Here is a 25,468-nt window from a genome sequence, read left to right as displayed (position 1 = left end):
TTTGGTTGTCTTTAAGGGAACATGTAGCAACTTAGGGAAAAATCAAGATTTTTTCAGAGTAGTACTTCCTGTGGCATGTAATTCTCCACTTTTTCATCTTTAATTTCTTTATTCAAAATTTATTTTCTCTAGAGTGTACCTTTATTTTTACTTTATTATTATTATTTTTGAAGATCTAATTGACTATATCATCTGATTCACGAATTGGGCAGCATTCCACTTAGCAAGCTTAGGGGAGCACCCTAAAGCATACCTTTATTATCATTAACAATTTAATTTGGGAAATAAAGTTTGTGTACTGGAAAGCAGTGTGTTTGGAGATTAAAATTAGTCTGTGTATGCATGAAACCTATCTACATTTTTAAGGTTGGTTCATATACATGACTTGGTTCATTTGACTGTGACAATATAAATACATACCTTAACATCTACACATACTATATTAAATTTATTCCTTGTTAATTCACATGTATATCAAACAAGATAATAACTGTCTACATCTTATCTTACACTTGAATTGGCCACCATTGCCTCTGTTAGCTTTTTTTGCTTCATATCTCCAATAGAACATAAGTAACAACTATGAACAGCAGATAATGAAGTGAGCATACAAAATCAAATAAAGTTTCAAATAAAATTGAAAAAGTCACTGACTAAATTGGGAGATAACATAGTTACACTGACTTTGAGGCTATCTTTACATTTCTTCTTTTCTTAACATACTTTATATCAAACAAATTTAAATGAACATTCAATACCTATTTCCTCGTTTTAGATCCAAACCCATATACTTGCTTTCATGTTAAGTAGATGGCAATTGAGGTATCTTTTCTGACATTCTAGGGGAGTATAATAATGAGACAATCTTGCTCTCAGCACACAGCTAGATACAATTTTATGATATTATCTTAGAGGTAGGTGTCATTTTAATTTCCATTTAATTATATTCATATGCATATACATGCTGGGTACTAAATGTAATGTAAAGATAATATATCTGATTTGGGATTTTAATAGCTTACATACATTAACTCAGGCATTCTAAAGGTAAAACGGGTCAAATTTCTTGTTTGAAAGGGGCTATGATTTATTCTCCATTTGGAGAAAAAAATAGAGCATAGTGAATCTAAACAATATGCTAATATTCTCAATATTAGAATCAATGGGAGAAAATACCTGGTTGACATGGTCCAGTTTGGGGCAAGGCCTCCCTCCATTATATGGTTTTTCACGCAACCATTTAGAGCGAACCTTCACTCCACTCCCACAGGACTTGCTGCACCGTGACCAGTTGGACCACTCACTGAGCTTGCAATCGGAGGGACAGGGGATGATGCAGGCCTCTTCGATGTAACCTGAATGGAAGAAAATGAGATGAGAGCCATCTCCTCCACATGTCATTGTGCACTACCACCCACCATTCTAGCTCACTTAGAAGGTCCAAGTTTGACTTGACAGCAACATGCAAATGAAAAGATGTCTCCATTGTTAGGGACTCAAATTAAATTCTGCAGGAAAATGACACATACACACAGTGACTCTGTTAAAATAACAGCTGAGCTGCTGCCATATGATCTGCTTAGGATTCATGCTTACCATACCTCAACATTTCTGACTTTCTGACAGCTCGTGTTTAATTGACAATAACCTGTCTGCTGCTGTATCATTCTCATGCTGTCAGAATGAAACATTAAAAAAATTAGAACAGTTTTCTATAAAATGCTCTCTGTTAATGTCATACAAGTTCAAGTTTTTGAGTCCATGCAATGTTCTTCCTGAAAGAAGACAGAGCCTCTCAATCAATATCTGAAAGGAACCGATTAACTTAGCACCTTATGTTTTCCCTTCTTTGAAAATCAAATCTGGAAAAGGAAAGTGAATATTAAATAAATAATGTCTCATACTTTGATAGTGCTGTCAATTTCAAAACAACTTTACATCTCGTTTTCATTTGATTGTCTTGGAAATCTTTTAAGTGTATCGGACAGGTGGGTATTGATATTCTACTGGACGGATATTCTAACAAATACAGAAAGGTGATTGACAAGTGCAGGAGTACACAGTAAGAGATGGGGTGTAGTCCACTATTCATTCTATCAAATCGCACAGCCAATTAACTTAATCATCTACAGATGTGATTTGAGAAATGGGCACATTTTCCTGGAACAGTCCCTCATTACCAACTTGGCATTTCACAATATCAACTTATCACTAGTGTTCTCCAGGCAAGTGTGTGGAAAAAGCAAACTGTCCCTTGGTCAAAAGTCAAATGCATGGCTGTTCTGTGTAATACTCTGATGTGCAGAGGGATTGTGCTTGTAACATTTTACATCAACATCAACGACTTGATCTTGAAAACAATAATAATATAAACAACTTGTACTAAGGAACTCTAGGTAAGTTTATAAATTTTTTAGGGAGAAAATTCATATACCATAAAAGTCAGCTCATGTTTTCATTTTTAATATATTTGATGAGTTATACAACCATCACAACTATCTAATTTTAGAACATTTTCATCACCACAAAGAGGAACTCTATACCCATTAGCAGCCATCTCCCATTTTCTTCTCTCCCCCTCTGCTCCCTCTACCTACCACTTATCTATTTTCTGTCCCTTAGAATGCGCCAATTCTGGACATCTTATAAAATGAAATCAAACATTATATGGTCTTTTTGACTGGCTTATGTCACTCAGTGTAGTGTTTTCAGGGTTCATCTGTTACAGCATATGTTAGTATGTCATTCCTTTTTATGACAGAATAGTGATCCATTGTATAGATGTATCATACTTTGGGTTTTATCCATTCATCAGTTGTTGGATATTTTAGCTGTTTCCCTATTTTGTATATTACAGATAATGCTATGAACATTTGTGTATAAATTTCTGTGTGAACATATTTTTAATTCTCATGGGTATATACCTAGAAGTGGAATTGTTGGATCATATGGTAACTTTATATTTAACTTTTTGAGGAAGTGTCACACTGTTTTCCAAAAATGCACCATTTTACAATACCACTAGCGAGGTATGAGTGTCCCAACTTTTACACTTGTCAAAAGTTATCTTTTTTAGTGTCCTTTGAAGAGAAAAAGTTTAAATGTCAGTGAGTCTAATTTACCTATTGTTTTTCTTTGGTGGCTTGGGCTATGATGTCACATCTAGAAAACTAATCTGAGGTAATGAAGATTTACACCTCGGTTTTCCTCTAAGAGTTTTATGGTTTTAGCTCTCATATTTTGATATAGGATTCACTTAATTTTTGTATATGTTAAAAGATGTGTGTGTGTGGGGGGGTCCAACTTCATTCTTTGGTATGTGATTACCATGTTATTCCAGGTTCATTTGTTGAAAAGGCTATTTTTTCCTATATTGAATTATTTTGGTACCCTTGTTGAAAATCAATTGACCATAAATATAAGGGTTTATATCTGGATTCTAAATGCCATTCTATTGATCTCTATGCTAATACCAGACTGTCTTGATTACTGTAAATTTGTAGTAAGTTTTGAAATCAGAATGCACGAGTCCTCCTACTTTGTTCTTATTTTTTAAGATTGTCTCAGCTTTTTTTGGGTTCTTTGCATTTCCATATGCATCTTAGAATCAGCTTGTCAAGTTTTACCCAAAATGGCAGCAAGATTTTGATGGGAATTATGCTGAATGGCTTGGTCAATTGCGGGTATTGCATCTTAACAATCTATATGCATGGAACTTTTTCCATTTATTTAGGTCTTTAATTTCTTTCAATGGTGGTTTGTAGTTTTTAGTGTACACATCTTAATACTTCATTTGTTAAATTTATTCCTAAGTATTTCATTCTTTTTACTGTAGGTAGGTTTCAAAGAGAAACTTTTGTTATAGTGAAACAAGACTGCCTAAAAACCAATATGATAACTTTAATCTATAAGATTGTGACCAGAGTGTCCTGGATTGAGACAGTGTTTAAAAGCTAGCCAGTTACTGCACAGTATTTCCTAGCCTTGCCTTCTCATAAATTACGTGGAACACATGCTAAAATTGCAGGTTTCCAGCAATCCCCGACATTATGATATAGTTCAGTTGGAACAGGGTCTCATTTTTAGAAATTTAATACATTTTCTTGTGTTTATTTAGCATCCTTTTTATTGAAATACTTTTATCAAGGTAATTGTGGATTCATATACAATTGCAAGAAATACGAGAAATAATATCAAGAGGTCCCTTGTCTACTTTTCCCAGTTTCTTACATTAGTAACTACAGCATAACTTCAACCAAGATACTAAGATTGATACATACGATCCGTTGAGCCTACCTAAGTTCCACCAGTCTAATTTGTACTTATTTATGAATGTGTGTGTGTGTGGGACTGAAATTAGGGCATGCTGTGGTAAGACACGGGCAGAACCAGTTGAATCGGAAGAAGTAGATTTGTAGAGTATCTTTCTACATACAGTCCCCTATGTGTTTGCCAAAGTTACACATCAGTCATTTTAAACTCAATTTCCATACACAAGTGTGCGTCTTTTGTACAATTTCATAAGTATGAAGTTCAGTGAACACACACACAAATCCAGAAACCTCTGCCCTCTTCCAATTACTATCCCTTCTTACATGGGCAACTACCCTCATTTTTTACAAAGCAGAATTGTACTTTTAAAAAACTTTACATAAATGGAATCATACAGTGAATACCCATGCGTGCAAGCTTTCTTCTACAATGTGGTGTGAGATTCATCCATATTTCTGCATGTTGTTGAAGGTTATTCATTTTAATTGGCATATAATATTCTATTGTGTTCATAATATTATGGCTTATTTGTACATTCTAATGATGGTGAGTGGATATTTTTCAACATGGGGCTATCATTAACAATACTGCTATGAGCGTTCTAGAATATGTCTTTTGGTGACCATATGTATGTTTTTTTTTTGGAGTATTCCTAGGAGAGAATTTGATGCATGAGAAGATATCACCTAATTTTAATGAAATATAAAAAAATTTTGAAGAAAGGATCATAAATTTAGCAGAAGAGCAGAGTGCATCGAAAGAATTTTCAAAAGTGTAGGAATTAGTCTCAGATAACCTTCAATGGGGCAGATGTGGCAGCAGAGGCTGTGTCAGCTGTGAAGCACTTAAGACAGAAAGAAGACACCAACACTAAGTTTTGAATGTACTTCTGATATTGAAAAAGGCATCTGGACTGTTGATAGTGATGTAGAGGAAAGTCCCATAAAGAACTGAAGTACCTTATGATAGGGTTTACCAAAATTTTGAAAAGTGTAACTATTCTTCAAATAGATTGTAGTGTCTACTTAAATCTTATACTTTGACTTTCACTATGGTTTGAGGTAGGGAAACAAGTCCATCTCACTATTTTGAACTGAAATAAATTTTAAATCTCATTCTCCTTTTCATACAGCATAGCTTAGAAAATAAATTTGTCTAAAACAGGAGATGCTTATAAATGGAACGCTCAAAAAGGCCAGTAACAATTTGTTTTATATTTCAAGTAATAGTTTATGAAAAACAAACTACAGAAATGCCTGACATCATTTCCAAATCAATGGCATTCTGTGACCAAATTGTATAATGCTTGTAAAAGTATGATAACTTTTAAAAACACCAAATATTTCCAAATGTTATGAATAGCTTTTACAAAGGTCACTAGTATTTCAAAGGTAATATTTTATTATTAGTAAGGTTTTAAGTTTCGGTTAATTAACATGCAGTATAATATTGATTCAGGTTTAGAATATAATGATTCAGCACTTCCATACAATACCCAGTGCTTATCACCAGTGCTCTCCTGAATCCCCACCAGCTACTTAATCCATTTCCCTACTGTTAACCATTAGTTTGTTCTCTATAGTTAAGGGTCTGTTTCATGGTTTGCCTCTCTCTCTCCCCCCCATGCTCATTTATAATTTGGCTATTGTAGATAATGTAGCTATAAGCAATGGGGTGCATGAATCCCTGTGAATTAGTATTTTTGTATTCTTTGGACAAATACCTAGTAGCGCAACTGCTGGATTTTACAGTAGTTCCTCCATACCGTTTTTCAGAATGGCTGCACCGGTTTGCATTCCCACCAACAAGGCAAGAGGGTTCCTTTTTTCTCCACATCCTCACTAATACTTATTGGTTTGCTACATTGTTGATTTTAGCCATTCTGACAGATATGAGGTAATATCTCATTGTAGTTTTGATTTGTATGTAGTTCCCTGATGATCAGTGATGTTGAGCCTCTTCTCACGTGTCTGTTGGTCATCAGTATGTCTTCTTTGGAAAAATGTCTATTCACATCTCAGGCACAGTTTTAATTGGATTATTCATTTCTTAGGTGTTGAGTTTGGTAAGTTCTTTATAGATTTTGTACACTAACCCTATATCAGATATGCCATTTACAGATACCTTCTCCCATTCCACAGATTGCCTTTTAGAAGAGTTCATTGTTTCATTCACTATAGAGAAGTTTTTTATTTTGGTATAGTTCCAATAGTTTATTTTTGCTTTTGTTTCCCTTGCTTCAGGAGATAGATCTAGAAAGAAGTTGCTATGGCTGATGCCAAAGAAATAACTGCCTATGTTCTCCTTGAAAATTTTTATGATTTTATGTATCACATTTATGTTTTTCATCCACTTTGAATTTATTTTTGTGTATGGTACAAGAAAATGGTCCAGTTTCATTCTTTCAATATTGCTGTCCAGTTTTCCTAACACCATTTGTTGAAGAGACTATCTTTTTCCCATTGGATATTCTTTTCTGCTTTGTTGAAGATTAATGGACTATATAGTTGTAGGTTCATTTCTGGGTTTTCTACTCTGTTCCATTGATTTATGTGTCTGGTTTTGTACCAAACCATACTGTTTTCATCACTACAGATGTGTTCTATAATATGAAGTCTGGTTTTGTGATGCCTGTAGCTTTGATTTTCAAGATGGCTTTGGCTATTCGGGGTCTTTTGTGGTTCTATACAAGTTTTAAGATCGTTTGTTATAGCTCTATGAAAAATGCTGATGTTAACTTGATAGTGATTGCTTTGGGTACTATAGACATATTCATAATATTTGGTCTTCCAACCCACAAGCATGGGATGTCTTTTCATTCCTTTGTGTCCTCTTGAATTTCTCTCATTAGTGTTTTATATTTTTCAGAGTAGACGTCTTTCACTTCTTTGGTTAGCTTGATTCCTAGGTATCATGTTGTTTTTGGTGCAATTGTAAATGGAATTGATTCCTTAATTTCTCTTTCTGCTGCTTCATTATTGATGTAAAGAAATCTGTACATCAATTTTGTATCCGTTGATTTTACTAAATTCTTCTTTCAGTTCTAGCAATTTTTGGTGGTGTCTTTCTGGTTTTCTATACAAAGTATCATGTCATCGCAAATAGTGTAAGTTTTACTTCTTCCTTGCTGATATGGATGCCTTTAGTTTCTTTTTGTTATCTGATTGCTGTGGATAAGACTTCCAGTACTATGTTAAATAACAGTGATGAGAGTGGACATCCATGTCTTGTAGGAAAGCTCTCAGTTTTTCCTCATTTAGGATGATATTACTTGTGAGTTTTCATATGTGGCCTTTATTATGTGATGTTCCCTCTGTCTCAACTTTATTGATGGTTTTTATCATGAATGGATGTTGTCCTTTGTCAAATGCTTTTTCTGCATCTATTGAGAGGATCATATGGTTTTTATCCTTTCTTTTATTAATGTAGCATATCATGTTGAATATTGTGGAGTCTTTATTTGGTTTTGCTATCAGAGTAATGCTGACCTCACAAAATGAGTTTGAAATTTTTCCTTCCTTTTCAATTTCTGAGAATAGTTTGAGAATAATCGATACTAATTCTTTTTTAAATGTTTAGAAGAATTTGTCTGTGAATCCACCTGCTCCTGAAATTTGTTTTTTGGGAACTTTCTGATTACTGATTCATTTATTTTGCTGGTTATTTGCCTGTTCAAGTTCTCTATTTCTTCCTGTTCCAGTTTTGGTTGTTTATATATTTCTAGGCATTTATCTATTTCTTCCATGTTGTCCAGTCTGTTGGTATATAGTTTTTCATAATATTCTCTTATAACTCTTTGTATTTCTGTGGCATTAGTTGTTAGTTATCTCCTCTTATTTGTGATTTTATTTACTTGGATACTTTCTCCTTCCTTTTTGATAAGTCTAGCTACAGGTGTATCAATTTTAGTAATTTTTTTCTAAGAACCACTCCTGGTTTCATTGATCTGTTCTATTGTTTTGTTGTTGCTGTTTTTGCTTTTATTTATCATTGATTTCTGCTCTAATATTTATTATTTCCTTCCTTCTGCTTGCTTTAGGCATTGAGTTTGTTCTTTTTCTAGCCCTTTAAAGTATAAGGCTAGGTTGTTTATTTGAGTTTTTTTTTTACTTCTTGAGGGAGGTCTGTATTGCTGTGTACTTCCTGTTAGGACCACTTTTGCTGCATCCCAAAGGTTTTGGACTGTTTTGTTTTCATTTTTGTTTGTTTACATGTATTTTTTAAATTTCTTCTTTGATTTCCTGGTTGAACCATTCACTGTTTGGTAGTACGTTGTTTAACCTCCATATATTTGTCGTGTTTCCAGATTTTTTCTTGTGGTGGACTTCTAGTTTCACAGTGTTGTGGTCAGAAAACGTGCATGGTATGACATCAGTCTTTTTGTATTTGTTAAGGCTTGCTTTGTAAATTAACATGTGGTCTGTTCTAGAATATGTCCCATCTTAACTTGAAAAGAATATGTATTCTGCTGTTTTAGATGGAATGTTCTGAATACATCTGTTCAGTTCATGTGGTCCAGTGTGTCATTCAAAACCACTGACTTGTTTATTTTATGTTTACATGATTTGTCCACTGATGTAAGTGGGGTGGTACAGTCTGCTATCAATGTACTATGATCAATGAGTTATTTTATGTTTGTTATTGTTTTATATATTTGGGTGCTGTCATGTCAGGGGCATAAATATTTACAATTGTTAGATATATTTCTTGGATTCTCCCCTTTATAATGATATAGTACCCTTTTTTATGTCTTGTTATAGAGGTAATAAATTATTGAAATATTACCAGAAGAGTGGCATTTCTCCACCTTCAAAATGAATACAAAAGTAAACTTTTAACCTTTTGCTATTCAGTACTCATAGTTGAAAATAGAATCACATGATTGTTCATGTCACTACTTCACAAAGTGACAGAAAAATGGAAATTCTTTCCATTTTATCTGTTGAAGTATTATGGCATTAGTGAGATTTAACATGTATGGCTTCTGACTGATTCACATTTTACTACTAAGTAAGCAGATATAAAACTTTTATGTCTGATCTTCCAATAGCATATTCCAGAAAACGTCTCTCAAATAAAATTCAGCCTATTAAATTGTTAAAAGGTATAAATTAGGCACTGACATAAAGACAAAATTGCAAAAGACTATAATGCTCAGCATTCCATTTTTATTTTCCAGTGTGTAACAACACTTAATAATTGTCTGTCATGTTTATCTAGCACAATTAAAATCCTTAATGCTACTAGTAAATTGCTAGATAAGCATTCCCTTGCCTTCTCTGCTAAGATCATTTTTGAGGGCAATTAACACCAAACAATCATAGGGGGTGGAAAGACAGAAACATTTGGTGCTTTTTAAGGCTAAATAAACTGCTGGCATCTTGTAGCAATTTATGCTTTCTGAGGAAAGCTGGAATAAAATAAATGACTTTGCAATTAGGGTATTAAAACTTTCAGCACTTCAACACTGAATTTGACACGTGGAAAATCAAGCTCCTGACTTCTGATCATATTTTTTTGTATCCTTTATCTGTTCTGATTGCCCTTTCAGACTGAAATAAATACAAAACACCAGCAGACTTAATGTGGCAACCGGAGGACATATTGCCTTTGAGATATATCCAATCACCTCTTTCATCTGAATTATGAATGCACAGATAAAGTAGCTTTCAACAACCTTCACAATTACTATATTGTGTTGCTGAAAGGTGCGCTGCTGATAAAGAATTCATTTTAAAAGCACATGGAAAATATTGGTTGATTTTGATTTACAGTTGTGTGAATGAGCAACTCTGGCACTCTATCTGAAACTTTTGGATCAATCTCAAAAGCAACCTCAAAAATCTCTCCTACTTTAATGTATACTATATGCACATGACTACAATCAGGAATGAGGAAAAGAACTTTATTATTATCCTTATAGGTTTAAAAATATTGAAAAAATCATTTAAAAATTCTGAAATAATATCCTTTTGCAATTATATATTGAGGACTGATAACTCAGAAACATGGAAAAACCAAATTACTACATGTAGCCAAACTCCCATAATCAAATGTTCTATTCAAACTCATATATTCACTAGATGTAAAGTTATAAATCTACTTTGTGCAATTAAAATTTTCAGGGTGAAGTGTTCAGAAAAATTTATATAACTACAGTGGAATGCCATTTTATGTATTTACTTACTTTATATACATATGAAAGCCTATCTCTACCTATCTGCTAGGTACTTATAGATTTTTCTCAGGAAGTTTCAACATCAATGTTAATGGTTATGGGGTTCTATTGGTATTCACATTCTGATACCAGGAGTTACCCAATGATTAGGGACATTCAGATTCATTTAAGAACAGCTGTACACAAATTTATTATTAAGGCCATTTGTTATTGCCAACTCTAAAGCTTTCTGCTGTATAATAAGGGATTTGGCTGTTCTTTGTCTTTGGTTCCTGGGAGGTAGCCTCCAAGCCCTGACATTTTCTGAACCTTTCTTATTCATAGTTGCTTCTTGGACTATAGGTGAGTTATGTTAAAGAGATGTCTCAGGACGTGGTACTGGTCACACCACAAAGACAAAACAAGTTTAGAGAGTTAGGGTTTTTAAGCCATATGACATCCACCCAATCTCTTGGTGGGGAGACAGCTCAACCACGTGCCCAAAGAACTGATTAATCATGCCCACATAATAAAGCCCCAATAAAAACTCTGGGTACAAAACTCACATGAGCTTTCTGGCAGATAAATACACACTGATGTGTAAAGACGTGATGGCTCCTGGCTCCACTGGGAGAGAACATGGAAGTCATATGTTTGGGACCCTCCTAGAGCTTGCCTATGTGTCTCATTTTGACTACTTCTGATTTGTATCCTTTGGGTATAATAAAACCCTACTTATAAGTCCAGTTGATCCTGAACAGCATGGGGGCATTAACTCCAATTGCAGTTGAAAATCCTTGCAGAACTTAGACTCCCCCCAAATCTAACTACTAATGGCCTCCTGTTGACCAGAACTCTTACAGATAACATAAACAGGTGATTAACACACATTTTGTACATTGTACTATATTCTGTATTCTTACAATATAAAGTAAGCTAGACAAAGGAAAATGCTAAGAAAAGCATAAGGAAGATTAGAGTACGCTTAGAGTACTGTACTGTATTTATCGAAACAAATCTGTGTATAAGTGGACCCACACAGTTAAACTTACGTTGTTCAAGGGTCAACTGTATAGTGCTTTTCTAAGTTCTCTGAGCTGTTCCAGTGAATGTGGGAGGTTGTGGGAACCTCCAAATCTGAAGCCAGCTTGTCAGTCAGTAGTAACTGGGAACCTCTGAACTTGCAGCTGATATCTGAAGTGAGAGCAGTCTTGTGAAGGACTAAGTAAACCTTTCACTCCTGAAATTGGGCTTAACTCCGAGTAGTTACTGATGGAATTATACTTTCAGATATACATTTTATTTAAAAAGTAAATAAACTTATTTATATAAGAACCTATATGTATACTTATGCAACCAAAATAAAAGCCTTGGGAATAATTATACACATTAAAGCATTTAGGGACCTTCTCCCCAGATTAAACATTTGTAATTTTAACTTATACTCTATTAAAAATGAGAGATAACTGCTAAAAAGCTCACTTTGGGAATAAGGCTTTGTCAATGATATAAACATATTTGATGGAGTTTTGAGATTATGAAGTAATGAGAAACAAATTAACTCCTAAACATATTAGAGTGATTTATTTTTAATGTGATCCAATGCAGGACATTTTTCGTTCAACAAACGCAAGCCATATACTGCCAGAGAAGTTGTTCCAAGATGGTCTTTAAACATTAGTTTGTTGGATTCTAATAAGTGTCAAACAGATGTTTAACAACAACAACAACAACAACAACCAAAAAATATTTCAGTGGTCAAGTTGGAAAACTGTTGGATCTAAATTAAACAGGCCTCTTTCCTTTTTTGCTGATATGAACTGTGAATCTCTAGAAGGCCTCAGATATTGCATTTGTATAATGGTGTTTTTCTGTATCATCTCACTGGACCAGTAAGAGATAGATCATTCAGATAGGTTGTAATTATAATGCATTAAACTTGGATTCATGTTTTAAGCTGTACAGAGTTTTAATATGTAAAAAGTAGGATTTTCAGGTCCATTTCCAGATACAGAAAAAAATACAAAAGTGAATAAACAAGTAAAAAAAACCCCCAAATTTCTTGAACTTAAAAATTTTTTTTCTTAACTTATATTTACTTGAAAGTTTTAAAGCTTAAAAGATCAAGCTTATGACAAAGGGAGAGGAAGCTGTCATGTAAATAAATATCTTAAGGTTTTTTATGGCAGTTTAAAAAGACTATAAGAAGAGTCAACTTTGTTTTTATGCAAATTAAAATTTCCTGTAATAGTTAAATTGGATTTCAGTGCAACTATGAAGAAATGGGATAAACAGGGAGAGTAAATGAAAGTAAAGACTTTTCTTCAAAATTTAAATTTAATATGCCCATAAATGTGTACATTTGTTTCCAGATTGCTTTTTGAGCCCACATATAGGGTTTATGTCTATACATGATACCTTCTTCATGAACTTATAAAAAACTTCCTGATGCATAAGCCCGTTCACTACATGACTATTTTGATGATGTTTTCAAGTAGAAAAAGAACCTGCATTGTAGGAATGAGACTAAACTCAATTAATGGATTGCAGAACTTTAAAACTATTTTGGATTTGTAGGGCTTTACTAATACAACAAGAATCTTTACGTGGATTCACACAGGTCATTTAGTATCTTTAAGAGTTATGAAAACTTGTAACATAAGGAATGAACAATTCTAGGGTTATATCAATAAAACTGCCACAGATATTGGCAAGATTACCACTCTAATCATTTTGTTGAAAATTAATGTTATGACTTCTCTAATGAATTAGGGGGAATAAGGGGTCAGAGGCCCAGAGAAAGGGTGTAGAGTGAAATATAATGGCAGAAGTTGTTGATTAAGGCAAAGATCAAAGTTCCTCTTTTAAAAGTGTTGCAAATAATGAACTATTTTGGCAGTTAAATTTATTTTAAGCAGAGGATTCTTTTTCCAAAAAGTTGAAAAGAAAGCCCAATAAGTGTGTGGAATTTATTGGAGGCAATGTTTGACAGCCTGGCCTGCAGGGCTCCATGGAGCCCAGTTTGAAAACCATATTATTAAGTAACAGAAGAGTTGGGATCTCCGGACATGGAGCACAGAGAAATAAATAACACCAGATGCTTTTCTGTCACACATGACAGGAATGGTAGATGCAGGAAATTTTCCAATGAAAGTCTCTCCCTCAACACTTCCACAGTGCTCCTTCAGGGAGCCTGGTGGAGAATGATGCTGGTATCCACACCTTATTTAAATTTGACCGTAAGCAAGTACTTTCTTTTTGTACTCAGTATCCAAGGTAGCCCTTTCCTTCTTTCCCTGACTCTTTAAACTTGCAACTATTACCTCAGGAAAAGTCCATCCCTCAAACTCTGCCTCTCTTTTACATTTAAAAGGAAAAAGATCTCCATTGAGAATGATAACTGTGAAAGTTATACTGGTATACCCGTACTGTCAAATGAAAGAATTCTGAAATGAATTAGGCATTAAATAAATATGACCAGCTAAAAAAGGTTTTCAGAGAACTTAGCACTCCATTTTAGCTTCTTTACAAGACCCTATTTATTGCCTTTTATGTGTGGTTTAATTAAACATGCTCTTTCTCAAATATGAGCATCCATCATAAGAAAAAATTCTCATTTTGTTTCTTTAAAATTAACCTCTAATATTAAACTTATATAACCTTCTATAGAATCCCATTGCAAAAGTGATACATTCTAGTTATATCATGGTTGGCTGCTTAAGTAGGTTATCCTCAGAATCTACTTTCCCCATATTCATAATTATGTTTATCAGACATACCCTGAGTTCCACATAATGTCTTAGTACATGCTCTTGAACTAAAACCTATTTGTAAAGTGAGTACTGGCAATGATCAAATTGCCAATATGCTTTCCACAGAGGATCCTATAGACTCGTTCAGTTTTCAAAATCATACCTAAATAGAGATTCACTTTATGAAGAACCATCCTTTAGATAGATAGATAGATAGATGGATGGATGGATGGATGGACGGAAGGAAGGAAGGAAGGAAGGAAGGAAGGAAGGAAGGAAGGAAGGAAGGAAGGAAGGAAGGAAGGAAGGAAACATAGATCTCCATTAATGTCCTCTTCCCCACAACTGGCAGTCAAGTATACTAGCACATGGGAGGTGTGGATTGTTTTGCCCAATGCAAACAGTCTTACAAAGATTCAGGCTCACATTTCTACCAAATCTTGGAAGAGTATGTATGATCCAGTAAAGTAATCTCTGAACTTGAAATGTGTGAGGCACCTGGCTGGCTCAATTGGTAGAGCATAATACTCTTTATCTCGGGATTGTGAATTCAAGTCCCAAGACGGGCATAGAGTTAACTTAAAAAGTAAAAAAGATAAAAAGTGGTAACTTAAGAAAAATAAATGTGTAATAGAGCTTCCTGGGAATCCTGTCAAAATATAGACTCTGACTCAGTAGGTCTGTAATGTGATTGAATTTCTGCATTTCCAACGGTTTCCCTGTGATGTCTATGCTGCTGGTCTGGAGACCACATTTTGAGTAGCAAAGGATTAGATGCCAGTTGGCAAATGACAGCCCAGGCCGGCAGCCTGTTTTTGTACATAAAGTTTTATTGGAACACAGTCATGTCATTCACTCATGGCATTCACTCACATACTGTCTATGGCTGCTTTCATGCTGTAACTGCAGAGTTGGGTACTTGTGACAGAAGCCTTTTGGTCCACAAAGCCTAAGATATTTGCTATTTGGAACTTTAGGAAAACATTTGGCAAAAAGGTAATTTACCTAATAGCTGGTTAAGTTTCTTCATAGTTTATACATGTTAGCAAGTATTTGATAGGTATTAATAGCAATATATTACTTTTATACAATAGGAGAACAAAGTAGATTAAATGTCCTAGGCTGAGAAAGAACCATCATATCAGATGTGTCTTTCTGCTAACTTGATATTAACAGATGATAAAACATCATAAATGTAATTGAATTTTAGAATATTTATTGGTAGTACATTATGGCTTAAACCACCTATGACATATAGCAAAGATAAATTTGCTCAAGGTAAAAACTGAAGCGAAGTGTCTGGAAGGAATTATGTAGCTCTTAGAGCTGAAGACTTGAGGACCTGGCATTTTAGTATTTTATCCAATTCACCTTCAAGGTGTCCCTTTCATATAACTCAAATAGAAATGTTTCTACTTTTCAAGGAAAAGATGAGTTTTGGAAGCAAAGAGAGTTAAATAAACATCCCACACTCCCAATTAAAGTTGTAACAAGGGTTGTGAAAATGTAAGTTGTTACAATTACTAATATAAACCAAGAAGTGAAAGTGTTGTCTAAATCTAGTGTTGTACAAATCAGGCAACTATGAACAATAAGTTTTGAATGGCAATAAAGAGACTTTAATATTGTTATCACTGGACTAATTCAGTGGAATGGGTATGTGATTATTTCTTCTCCTATTTAGTACATAGAAGCACAAATATTTGATGAATACTACATGGAAAGTTTGTGGCATGTATAGATCTTATTCCAAAGATCTTAGTTGTTCTCAGCAATCTGTTTGATTATTTCCCAGAAATGTAAGACAGGGAAGAATACTGTCTGGAAAAACAACAGAACCCAAGCCTGACTGTGGATCAACCACAACTGACAAAATTCTCCTCAGTTCTTCATTCATTCATCTACTCTACAAATATCGAGCCCTTACTGTTCCAGGGGTTTGGGATACACCAGTGAACCAAACAGTCCATGATACTCTCATCAATCTTCATTCTTGTACAGGAGATACAACATAAATAAACACAACAAGTAAATGATACTATAGGGTTATATAATGATACATGCTTTAGAAATTCCAGATGTAGAGCAGGATAAGGGGCTTTGGGAAAGGGGGGTATGGTTGAGGGGCACATGATAAAATTCTATCACTTACGTTTAAATGGAAGTCATGTATACATGCACTTTGCATAATTTATCTCTAAGATTCTTTAAAATATTAAGACTAAGTAATATAATGATTTTTAAAAGTTCCAGAAATTCTAACTCTTGTTCTGTGAAATTTTAAGTGATTAACTTGAGAAGTACCTGCTACTATGGAGTCACTCAAATTTATAATGAAATCAATTAAGATATATTTTTAAAATTTTCATTTATTTATGTTTGAGATAGAGAAAGGGAGAGGGAAGGGTACAGAGGATCCAAAGCAGGCTCCCTGTGGACAACAGAGAGAATGCAATGCAGGGCTCGAAACTACAAACTGTGAAATCGTGACATGAGCTGAAGGCAAATGCTTAACTGAGGCTAAGCCACCCAGGCGCCCCCCAATCAATTAAGATATTAAGAGTGTTCTGGCAATGAATAGAAAATGTGTTATTTGGTTTTTGAATGATTTAAGATCTCAGGGCTCCTGGATGGCTCAGTCGGTTAAGTGTCTGACTCTTGATTTTGGCTCAGATCATTATCTCATGGTTCGTGAGTTTGAGACCCGCATTGGGCTCTGTGCTGATGATGCAGAGCCTGCTTGGGATTCTGTCTCTCTCCCTTTCTCTCTGCCCCTGCCAAGTGAATGTGCACTCTCTTTCTTCCTTTCTCTCTTAAATAAACCAAAACAATCTGTTGCTAAATTGATACCATCTAAGATTTCACAACAAAAATATATATATTTCATATCATGCTCTTAGGGTAAATGCCCCCAAATATATTTATATATCACTAGGAATTATATCTCATAGGATATATCAGATAGGTTAAAATTTACGTGACTCCCAAGGTACACATTAAGATCTGATTCTTGAATATGGTTAAGAGACAGTCAGGGACCTTGGGACACTCCTTGCTGGATGTGACAAGCAGGGACCAAGGACAAAGCTAAGATTGGTTCAAACTGTTCTGAGAGAGAACAGCCACCAAATTTGACCTTTCATCAGCATTTCCACTCTTTAATGTGAAAAAAACATGCCCAGAGGTGAAGAATTAACTTGCAAATGAAACCTACAATGCAGGAAGAAGCAAGTTCTGTCAACTGCACCTGCGTGTCTGCTTCCTGGGATTCCTAGCCCCTATGTGCTTAAGCATATTACTGCTTTCCCACCTCGGCTCCTTTAAAACTTTCCCTGGCTGTTGTTCTGAGAGCCAATCTGACACCTTTGTAGAGACTGTGTCTCCCTTCGGCTGCAGCTGCTGTCCCAGTAAATCTTTGCCTGTGACTTTAAATTTTGGGTCCAGCCTTATTTCTACCATCACTGGGTCCAAGCACCCAAGACTGGTAACAAGTCTATCATTTTTCAGTACGAAGTTTGCTATTGCAAAGAATTGCAGACATAATAGAACTATGCCTTATGGTTATTAAGACATTAAAAAATGGCAACCACATGGGAAATGGCCTACAATAATATAATTAAACTGAGGAAAGTCAAATTGTTTTACCAGTATAACTGATAATGTGCTTCACAGATGGACATTACAGATAAAATATAAATGCCCCCAAGTCACTATTGAATAGGAGATTTGTGTGTTGCACTGCATACATGTGGGGGTCAATTCTATGTTTAAAATAAAAGCAGAAAGAGACTTTGTCTTGAAAGCCATTATTCCACCATCCATCTAAAAAGCCAGTTTGGCTGAGAGAAGGCAGTGGTTTTAGGGACAGTAATTTAAAGTGTGCTTCGATGAGAACACCAAAGTTAGAGTATTCCACCAACAGCATCAAAACTGTTAGAACATATAGAAGCAAAGTAGTAATTTCCAAAGAAATCAGGCCACGGAGATTCAATTCCCTGGACTTCACTTCGAATAAATATATTCGTGAATACTAAATATCCCACTGGACAGCTATCACAGCTCAGATTTATGAGAAAGACATGATGTTGGACAGACACAAGGAACTAAATGGCACCCTTTTAGGGGCACCTGGGTGGCTCAATCAGTTAAGCATCTGACTTCAGCTCAGGTCATTATACCATTCATGAGTTTAAGCCCCGCATCGGGCTCTGTGATGTCAGCTCAGAGCCTGCTTCAGATTCTGTGTCTCCCTCTCTCTCTGTTCCTCTCCCTACCTCTCTTTCTCAAAAATAAACAAAGATTTAAAAAAAGTGTTTTTAAACTGGAGACTTACTTAGTTAGAGGTCTCAGATCCTCCCACAATCCCCATGAAGTTCAGTGCTGTCTGGAATATTTTTCCTATATGTGCATTTTTTTCTAGAATACAGTGCTACATCCTTCATGCTTCCAATTGACAAAGGCAGGAAGTCTATTGCCTTTGGCCAATTTCTATTATTTTTATACTTTTACTTTTTTTAAGTGATCAAACATTTTTGTGAGATTTATAAGATATTTTATGGTTTTTTTCCTAAAAATAAGGTCGGCTGTTAAGTGGCTTACTGACACTCTCTTGCATCTAATTAACAGATCAGGATAAAAGTGAGAATATACAAAAGTCATTCTGAAAACTCAAAGGTTCTATTAAAAACAAATGATTGTCCTGGTGATTCACTAGGCATGATAATTTAAAGTGTGAGCAAACACTTAAAAGCTACATTCCAGGAGAAATGTATTTTTAAAAGTTATCTTCAATTTTAATGACAAATTATGATCTTCTACATTATCATATCATCTTAGAATGGCAGGTGTATTTACATTTTTTTTCCTGGTACCTAATTTATAGCACCTATGTTACTGATACAGAGAATGAAATATTCAGTTACTCTTACACGTCTCTCAAGGTGTACCTATTATAAATAATAAATTATTTTTTCTTTTGTAGTTACTGTTCTAGATGCATTGAATATATTAAAGTTAGGAATGCATTAGCCTGAGTATATTAACCTAAAAAATACATATCTAGAGCTTCAATATTATGAAGTCTTTGGGCCAATGGATGGTTTATGAATGGTGATGGTCCTAGTAGATCATGTTGTTTTCTGAACCATATAATAAAACTGGAATAGCGCTGTTCTAACAAAAGCTATTTCAGCAGAGTTGGAGGGTAACTGTCTTGTCGCTCCCTCCTAGCAACTCTTCTTTCTCAGGTCACTTCCATGAAGAAGGTGGGAGGATCAGGGTATAGTGTTTGCAAATATATGGCAACTTTGATTCAGGATGACCCACTGTAAACTAGTCTCAGTCCAATATAAAAAGACAGATGTATTAAAATAAAAGAATGGAGAAATATTGCTCAAGGACTACTATATTAAGACTTATAACTAGAGAGTTTACTACATACTCTGGTCAACGATGGCCACTCTTCACAAACTTTGGCAACTCAATTTTTATCACTGTGTTTGATATAGAAAACTAAAGGGGGGACAGTTACTTAAGAGTAGGTGCATTTTTCTTTTCTTCTTTTTCTTTTCTCCGCCCACCTCCCACCTTTTTGGCTAATTTCAACGCAGTGAGGAATAAACAAGAGGTATTTGAGCTTTCACTAATTGCGGCTCTCAGTCTTTCTTCTCTGCCACTTAATGACATTTCAGGCATACTGTTAATTTTGCCAGTTTGGTTATTAGAAGCGTGTCTAGTTTATAACTTTATATGTCAGAAAAATTCAAATCTCCCTTTCCTCCCTCTTCTTCCATACACGGACTTGTGGTGGGTTATTGGGCCTATTCAAGGACTCTTGATCAGTACCAAGGGAGGTTTCTGGCACTGTAAGGCTCCCTTTTCACCAACTTTGGGATTTAGTCACCAACTTCTGGACAAGGCAAATGCCACTGAATGTCTTATTACATGTAAATAATACACATACAGCATGATGCTCCCAAACTGTTCCATTTAGAGCACACTTCTGTAAACCTCCATGTCCCTCCATTCTGATCCACTTTCATTTTACCTCCCCCCGCAAAGGCAGCACACATGCAACAATGAAGACAACTTGGATTACCATGGCTGTTACATCTGGACGTTTCCACGAGTCTGCCATTTTGGTCGTAGCATGCCATTGCTTGGTAACGATATCCTTGACCACATTCCTTGATATCTCCTTGTGCTTTCATTCCCAGCAACACTTCCACTTTCCCCTCTGGTAAAATGCAGTCTGACCAGTTCCCCACAGGCTGCGCATTATACTTGTCACAGGGACAATACTGAGTCTCAATCAGGGGGTACAAGTGAGAATTTTTACATTTTTCCTTCTTCTTACTTTTTCCTGTGGAGAAATTAAGTTGGAAAATATCATTATTTATTTCAAGCATCCCTAATTTTCCTCCTTCCCTAAACTTCCTTTCCCCATTTTTAACCATATTCAACAGTAGCTATAAATGAAAGCTATTTTCTCACTCCACAGTGCTTGCTCTGCATGTAGGCTGTTATTAGTACTGAGTGCTTTGCATAGTAAAATTTTTCTTATTTTCTCATTTCAAAATGGCCATTTCGCAAAAGGCATTAGCTGTTGTGCTGAATTTTACACTCTTAGCATTTTGCTCATATGCTTTCAATGAAGGTAATTGCATAAATCACTCCTTTATGTTATGTGCCAAAATATGAAATGGAGAGAGTGAAAGTCACTGCACTGGACTGGACAGTTTTTTTGTTAATTCCAAATAGATATTGCGGTTATGTAGGATTACAATTCAGAAAATGACCCTTTGATATTTACATTTCTAATTATTACCTTGCATCTTTCATTATTGCTGAAGAATAATCATTTTGGCATACTTGGTAATTAGTGTAGTAAATAATATTCAATAAATATTCACAGTGAAGATATTTAGTGTCAGAATAAAAATACTAGAAATGGTTTGTATATAAATCTAAATAAATTCCCTTTTAAAATAAAAAACCTAACATATGTGCTTGAAAAATAACATGTCATTTTAACAGAATCACATTTCTATTATGTATTTATTACATTATGTATCACATATCATAATACTATTTAAATATATCATACATAATTGCATATGTTTTACATACAGTTATCTCTAACTTTCATAAGGAGCCTTATATAGTTGTCAATAGTTTTCATTATGACAGGTGGCTCACTTTATAACTTTTAAATTCTGAACAGTCTATTGGCACCAATATTTTCAGGTTTCTTTTTGCCACTGACAGTGTTTTGGAATGCACCAGGTTTAGTTCAGTATGATAGCTCCTGTTCTTGCTCATTATATTACTGCTTTTTGTCATTGTGACTGCCTTTTAAGATGCAGTTTTCAGATACAGAATTAATGTCATATTCCTCTTCTAGGATATGAAGGATAATCAGGCTACGAAAGTGAGAATGGGTAAAGAAAATGAAGTGGTAACCTTTCCTTTTGTTCTCCAAGCATTTCACAATCTGTAGGCAATCCACCAAAAGTATATGTTTAAACCAAAAAAATAATCTACCTATTGTATTTCAATTTTCAAGGTTACCTTTTCTTTCTGCTAAAACTACACAGCACATCTGTCACTGCCAACTTACATTAAAATACACATATAAATCCACTGGCATATGAATTATCAGTATACGAGCAGTAAGGCATAGCCATGCATTTTCCAAATACACTGTCAGAACTCTCTTGGTCTAACTTTTAATGTGTTTTCTAACTTGACAAGTACTGGCTTTTGCATCCCAATTATTCTTACCGACAATAGTGCGCTTTCTGGTCCTAACTGCACCACAGTCTCCATTGCATGAGGAAAACTTGGACCAGCTGGTAAACTGACAGTCATCTTGGCAGGGGACCTGGCAGGCTTGGGTGAGAGCTGGCACGGGGCCTGCATACCAAAGGCATTCGTGGATGCCAGCCTGTCCTCCATCTTGCTTTCGACAAGTAATAGCTAAAGAAAAAGCATAAAGCTGTTTAAAACAAGTCTGAATATATACAATTATCTTACACTTTAAGAGTTAACCTAACTCTTTTCTTATATAGTCAGAGGAATCCTCTTTTAATTCTGGTAGTGGTGTTTCTAATAATCACAGTAGTCATTACATTGATCTTTTAAGTTTTTTTTTTAATAACAGATAGCCTTCAGTGGGTTTTGTGACACAAAAAAGCATGTGCGTGCACACACACACATATACACACACGCACACACCATTTAGCAGTTTTTATTAGATGCTATTAAGGATTTTGATTCCTTATTTAGAACTTAATTATTTAAGAGACAAATGGGTTCTGATAATAGATTATGTTAAACACAGGCAATTCATAGAGGTACAAGGAGACACCACATACATCTAATAATTGTTTTTGTATCATTGGTGTCTCTAGGATTTCTATATAGAAGGGTCTTAGTGGCAGCAAACTGGAAGGTTTGGTTGAGGAGTGGATGCTTGTGGTACTCATTCTATAGCTGCATTTGCATGGAAAGCATGTTTTTTTATTACACTGGAAGTTTGCTGGGATGGCTCTGGAGTGGCTAATAGGGAGAGGGGGGGCAAGTTTCAAAGTCCCTCATCTCCTCTGTTTACAGGTTTTCACATGCACAAGTATCAACCATGGATTTCAAAATAAAAACAAAACGTTTGGCAATCTTAATCTCTCATGTCATAATTGACATTTCCACAATTACATACAAGCTCTAAAAATGGTCAAATAATTTTAGTTCACATGTATTATTTCCCCCAAGGTACTGTTACACTGGATTTTTAAAATCATGTTATATTTTACTGCTTATTGAACATAGCTATAAAACAGCTTTAAGGTATCAAGTCTTAAAGAAAAAGAGCAAGTGATGTTTTAAAGTCCCCTTTCTCTGTCATCTTCTCCCATTGGTTTTAAAAATTATTTATTCATTAATTGAGGAAGTAGACAAAACATTTAGACCTTGGTCTGAAAGGTGACTTCCTTGCACAGGCTTACATGGCCCCAGAATGATTTGGTGGTCCTTTCAGGTTTATGGACTAGGTTGGAACTTGATCTCTGCCCTGCTCAGGACTCTATTCATCATGAAACTAAGGTGAAGAAGCCTAAAATTTTGATCCTAAATGATAGTTAGGGCACAGAATGTCCCAGGTTAGACAACACTCTCCAAATCTGTAGTCTAAAACTTCACACCTAGTAGTAGGGCTGTGTGATGGCGTGTCTTAAAAGAATAGAACAGTTTTAGCAAGTGAAGACTTTATCTGTGTAGGTGAACAGAAGTTGTCACAAGAGGTGCAGGAAAAGTTACAGAATTGTTCAAATGTAGGTGAGCACTCATCTATTTCTTAGCATAGATACCTCTTCATGTAATGTGCACAACACTGAAAGGGCCAGTTTGTATGAAGAGGACAGGGTCCCTGAACTTTAAATATATCAACACCTGGTAGAGTGAACAGTAGCGGCAGTTATGTGACAGGAGAAAGCAACAAGTGCCCCTAACAGACTCTCATCACTGAGGAGAGGAGTTGTCTGGTGCTCTGTGTTTATCATACTGATCTAGTAGCAGTTCTCAAGTCAGGGTGCAGATTATAATCACGTGGATAGCTTCTGAGAAATGTCCATGCCCTTCCCAAACTCAAACATTCTGATTTATTGGTTGAAGACAGGGTCCTGGGCATAAGCATCTTTTTATCTTAAAAAATCTTTTAATGTTTATCTATTTTTGAGGGGGGGTGGAGAGGGGTAGAGAGAGAGGGAGACACAGAATCTGAAACAGGCTCCAGGCTCAGAGCTTTCAGTATAGAGCCCGATGTGGAATTTGAACTTACGAGCGGTGAGATCATCACCTGAGCTGAAGTCAGATGCTTAATGGACTGAGCCAGCCACGTGCCCCATGAAAATCTTTTTATAAGATCCTTGATGATTCAAATATGCAGGGGATCAAGACCTCCATTTTAGCAGGTGATGTATTTCCACTTGCATCAGAAACACCTGGAATACTATAGAAGCTGAAGAGTCTAGGATTCATTCCAGAGCTCCTGAATGAGATTACTTTGTATGGGGTCAGGCAATATGTACGTTTTGTTTTTTTCTCCAGGTCGTTCAGATGTTTCTTATGCATATTTAAATTTAGGACCCACTAGCTTGAGTAGTCAAGACACAAGGAGGGGTCTGGCTGAGATTTGGAGCTAAGACTAAAAGTGCTTTGGTACTCCATCACCCTGGTACAGTGCTAAGGTTGGGAAACAATGGCCTGCCATGTGCAAATGAACTAAGGGAGCTCTAAACTTGGATCTCAAGGAGACGTGCATAAGGAGTGAGCCGAAACAGCACCCACATAGTTTGGAAGAATGTTATCTCTGGATTGGTATTGGAAGACTCCCCATGCAGTGGTGTATTAATGGTGTGATTCTGCAGTTTGCTGCCATGTGGATGCAGAGTTGATTCCTTAAACACTGTAAATTTAGTAATCTCTGACAGTTTGTTCCAACGATTCTTAAGAGGAAGGACTGACAAAGAGTGAGATAGTAGACATTTTACTTATCAGGATATACAGGAACCTCAAGAATGATTAATTGGAAACATGAGATTGACCATATCAGAACTCTAAGCTGTGAAGAGGGCCACACTGTTTATAATAAAAGAAAATTACAAAACTAAATTTGGGTTCTTTGAAATAAGACTACCTTTATCTACTTATCTAATTTGACCCTATGAATCAGAGACTTGGATAGAAATCTTTTGAGAAACTAAATTAAATTGCCTTAGGTTCTCCATTAAGCCTCTCCTTATAAGGTTCTCCCAGAAATTTTATTTCAGAACTGCTCAATTATCACCCAAAATACCCTCAAATAAAACCACCACCAATGAAATTCAAGAAACAAACTAGTTTTTGTGCAGATCTACACTATTTGCATAAATCTGAAGCCCTTTCCCCCATATACCTTAAGTATTTCAATTAGTTGGAAAGAAAAAAAAGTAAATTTCCCACATCTGTTATCAGAAACCCACTCAGCATTCTGCTTTCCTTATCTGAGATTTTAGTGTATTTTGAATGAATTACTCATGTAATGTTATTTAAACAAGTAGGAACAGCAATATTTGTACAATATATTGAAAGTTTATCATACATCTCAACTTGCTTCTATTCTGACTTGGAGGAAACACAACAATTCAAGCACAGAAATGCAATCTGAAATGAACTTCCTGCTATTAGGGTGAGGAAAATACAAATGTTTGGAAAGGAAACCATCTGGTCTCTCAGCTTTCTAAACCTTAAAAAT

At 35.3% G+C, this 25,468-nt stretch overlaps 1 protein-coding gene across 1 annotated transcript in view; it reads right to left on the bottom strand.

Annotated features, from left to right (window-relative positions):
• The window catches only part of THSD7A (thrombospondin type 1 domain containing 7A), a 431,097-nt gene that overhangs the window by 36,348 nt on the left and 369,281 nt on the right, over positions 1 to 25,468 (bottom strand). The window contains exons 12-14 of the mRNA XM_039216623.1: positions 21,964 to 22,158; positions 20,279 to 20,542; positions 1,177 to 1,355 (exon numbers count right to left, since the gene is read on the bottom strand). Of these exons, the coding sequence (XP_039072554.1) occupies positions 1,177 to 1,355; positions 20,279 to 20,542; positions 21,964 to 22,158 (638 nt within the window). The remainder of the gene's footprint in view (positions 1 to 1,176; positions 1,356 to 20,278; positions 20,543 to 21,963; positions 22,159 to 25,468) is intronic.

This window comes from Hyaena hyaena, unplaced genomic scaffold (assembly GCF_003009895.1).
Source record: "Hyaena hyaena isolate Hyena2069 unplaced genomic scaffold, ASM300989v1 scaffold_646, whole genome shotgun sequence".
Lineage (NCBI taxonomy): Eukaryota > Metazoa > Chordata > Mammalia > Carnivora > Hyaenidae > Hyaena > Hyaena hyaena.
The sequence above is the reverse complement of the archived record's forward strand: the minus strand, read 5'-3'. Positions and strand labels throughout refer to the sequence as shown.